Below are 3208 nucleotides of genomic sequence, written 5' to 3' on the forward strand. Positions count from 1 at the left end.
GGGGCGCGGTGGGGCGGCCATACAGATACTCGAGGAACCAAATGGCGAGTCCAAGGGCCAAGGTACCGCGCAAAGGGAAACAGAAAAGACCTGGTAGAAAAACCGAAAACGGGCGCACGCAAGCACCAACCTTGAGCCTGAATAATCCGAACCAAAGAGGCACAGACAGACAAACCCACGGACCCGGAGGAAGGCACCGCACATACCGAGTACCAAATTAAAGGATCGTCCTGAAAGTAGGCGCATTTTTCACAAATATATCCGGCAAACTTCGGGAGCTAAGCGCCTGCGAGAGTCAGGATAGGCCACCCCGCAGAACACGCGTGCACTGCAGTCAAGATGTTGCCTACCTACCAGGCGCTATGAGAGCTTCCATGGCCCAACTTAGCATGTTCGTAACAGCTAGGGTGTCGTTAACGCGTAAAAAACTGCAAAAATCGGAAGTTGCAATTGGACAACGTATTTTAGCGTTGTCAGCTTTGATGCTAGCAAATAGAGGACAATAACACACTAAATAATTCCCTAATTGCACAGTACCTCGTAACATTAGCTTTCGCTGTATGACAAACTACCTGAAATAATAATAAAGCAAAGAATTTGCTACCGACGCCGATTCACTAGTTTTCTTGGTCTTCGCTGTTCCGAGCGCGAATTCTTCGCCTTGACAGCTTATTGATGGCTCTCGGCACTGACAGCGATTTTCTCACATACCGGACGCTTAATGCGATGAGCCATCACAAATGTAGCTAATCTACAAGCACTGAGAGGGCTAATCATTTATTTGAGTGCAAGCCAATAAGTTTGGCCCGAGCAAGGTGGCCCAACAACAGCATGGAGCAGGCCCCTCTCAGGCGGTGCGCTGCGCGGCCTTCAGAACCTCTTCCACATCCCCACACCGCATTCCTCACGCAAATCGTTCAACTGTCTCGCCCGCCCGGCCGGCGGGGCCCCCGGCAGGCAGCCGGACGGATCGCCTCGGCCGACAGTTTCATTTCCGGCCGGAGCGGACCGCGGCGGCGCTGCTGGACCAGACCGGAAGCTGCGCGACCGACACGGATCGACACAAGGGACCGCGCGAGTCCGAAGAGAAAGAAAGCCAAAGTCTTTCCATTTCTTTTCAGCCAGCAGAAGGGCGCCGCGCGTTTTAATAATTCACAGGTCATTTTGTGGGGCGCTCCCGGAGCGAAAGACTGGAAGAAGAAGTGCAAGACGGAAGGTGTGCGGAAGTCATTCACGGGGCAGGTCAACAAGCAAAAGGCGCATCAAACTTGCATTCCGCAATTTGTGCAACCCGGTAAGCTGGTACTTCTTTTTATTTTTGGAAGCTTGTGAACAATTTAGAACAAATCACGTGCTCTTTGTCGGGCCGCCGCCGCGGCGGCATAGAACGAACAACAAATCACGCTCATGCTCTTCGTCAAGCAAGAATGCATTCCGGCGCACGCCTGGGCGGGCCCCGGCCGCGGCGGCGCATTTGCAAGTCAGGCACGGCCGATGATAAATGGGCCTAGTTTCGCAATTATTAGCGCGCGCACGTCATCCTCAACGACGGAAACGTTCAAAACGGCGGCGAATATTGCGATTATTATTATTACTATTTACTAACTGTCGGCGGTGCATGGGCGTCCAGTCGGAGGGGCGCGACCAAAAGCCTGATAAACAGCGCATCGCAGATTCAATTTTGCTCATGTGGCGCAGCGAAATGGCAGCGCGAGCGTGAGCTAACGGGCGACTGAGAGCGGCAATGAAACAAGTCGCGCGTAAAGAACAGGGTTCCGCGTCCGGAGCGATCAAAAAAGAATTTGCGCATGCATTACCAATGATACGTGCCCCCCCTACAATTATTTGCAAACCAGTAAATCAATACAGATTAGGACTTTGCGAATAATGCGTTACATCGGAAAAAGCTAAAGCTGCAAACAATTAGCACTTTGTGAGTTTCGATGTCAAACAGCAAAGTGCCGTGCTATTCCGGAACGCGACGAAATCTGGATTTTTGCTGGAAACTTCTTACACTCAATTTGAAACCCATGGAAATAGTTACCATTATATAAATAACTTAAGTCCACAGACGCAAGGAGGAAAGTGCTATAAAGGGTCACCCAGCTGATCACCTTTCATGCCCGAGGAAGGACGTCCGAAAGGCTGCAGCCGCGGTGGTAGCTGTTTCTGGGAGCCGTTTCCCACGAAACGAACATAAGCAGACTGTCGAAGGAAGACACAAACCGCACAAGAAGCACCACACTCACACAACCGCAGAGAAGACACAACCCAAACGGCAACAGGTTAATAAAAGCAACGCAACAGTCGGTTAGTAAAAGCAATCCGGCTGCGCTGGGTCGGGCAGCAGCAGGCGCAGGCGGCGCGGGCGTGTGGGCGCCGGCCGACTCACCGAGTCTTGTCGGACGCGAAGATGTTCCACCAGGAGGGCCTCTTCTCGCGCGGCTTGGGCGCCTCGCTGTCGGAGAGCGCCGTGGGGCTGATGACGCCCTTGCGGCGCTTGCGCTCGAGCTTGGCGACGTGCCACGAGCGCCGGCGGCCCTTGGCGCCCTTGTCGTCCAGCCCCTGGGGCAGGGCGTCGAGCCCGGGCAGCACGCCGCCGGGGCCGGGCGTCGAGTCGCGCCTCCCGGACGACGACACGGACGCGATCGAGGCGGCCGACTCGGAGCCGCGGCGCGAGGACGAGTCCCGCGACGGCCGCCGCGAGGCGAACAAGAGCCCCATGCCGATGCCCAGGCCGCTGGCCGTGGAGCCGCGCCGGCTGCCGCCGCTGCGAGAGTCGGACGACTCGCGCCGGTCGTAGTTGACCTCGGTGCTGTACTCGTCCACGGAGCCCAGGGCGGCGCCGGGGCTGGCCAGCGTGATGGTGGGCGCGCTCCACTTCTTCTTGTGCGCCGGGCCGGCGGGCGGCAGCGCGGGGTTGTTGTTGGTGCCCATCTCCTGGCGGAGGAACAGCTCCGTGCCCGAGTCCATCCTGTCTCCTGGGGCCTGGGCTGGTGCCGGGTGCCGCTGCTGGCACTGGTGCTGCTGCTGCTGCTGCTGCTGGTGTGCTGCTCGTGTCTACTTCTATCTGGCGGTCATCGCCGCTCTAGGGCCGCGCGGACGGCGCGCGCATCCCGGGGACAGCCAGCAACAGGGACATCCTTTGGAGGATAAACAGAACATTACTCTCATGAACGGCGCCATAGGCCCGAGGGGAGGGGAGGGG

The 3208-nt window shown here is 57.1% G+C and overlaps 1 protein-coding gene and 1 long non-coding RNA gene across 2 annotated transcripts in view; both read right to left on the reverse strand.

Moving 5' to 3' along the window:
• Positions 1-3208, reverse strand: part of LOC113203033 (uncharacterized) — a 236033-nt gene that overhangs the window by 123793 nt on the left and 109032 nt on the right. The window lies entirely within an intron of this gene.
• Positions 1-3208, reverse strand: part of LOC127749012 (uncharacterized) — a 103708-nt gene that overhangs the window by 38630 nt on the left and 61870 nt on the right. The window contains exon 2 of the mRNA XM_052265364.1: positions 2393-3143. Coding sequence (XP_052121324.1) covers positions 2393-2973 — 581 coding nt within the window. The 5' untranslated portion in view covers positions 2974-3143. The remainder of the gene's footprint in view (positions 1-2392; positions 3144-3208) is intronic.

The sequence above is a fragment of the Frankliniella occidentalis genome, unplaced genomic scaffold (genome assembly GCF_000697945.3).
Source record: "Frankliniella occidentalis isolate FOCC.00 unplaced genomic scaffold, Focc_3.1 Scaffold26, whole genome shotgun sequence".
In the NCBI taxonomy this organism is placed as follows: Eukaryota; Metazoa; Arthropoda; class Insecta; order Thysanoptera; family Thripidae; genus Frankliniella; species Frankliniella occidentalis.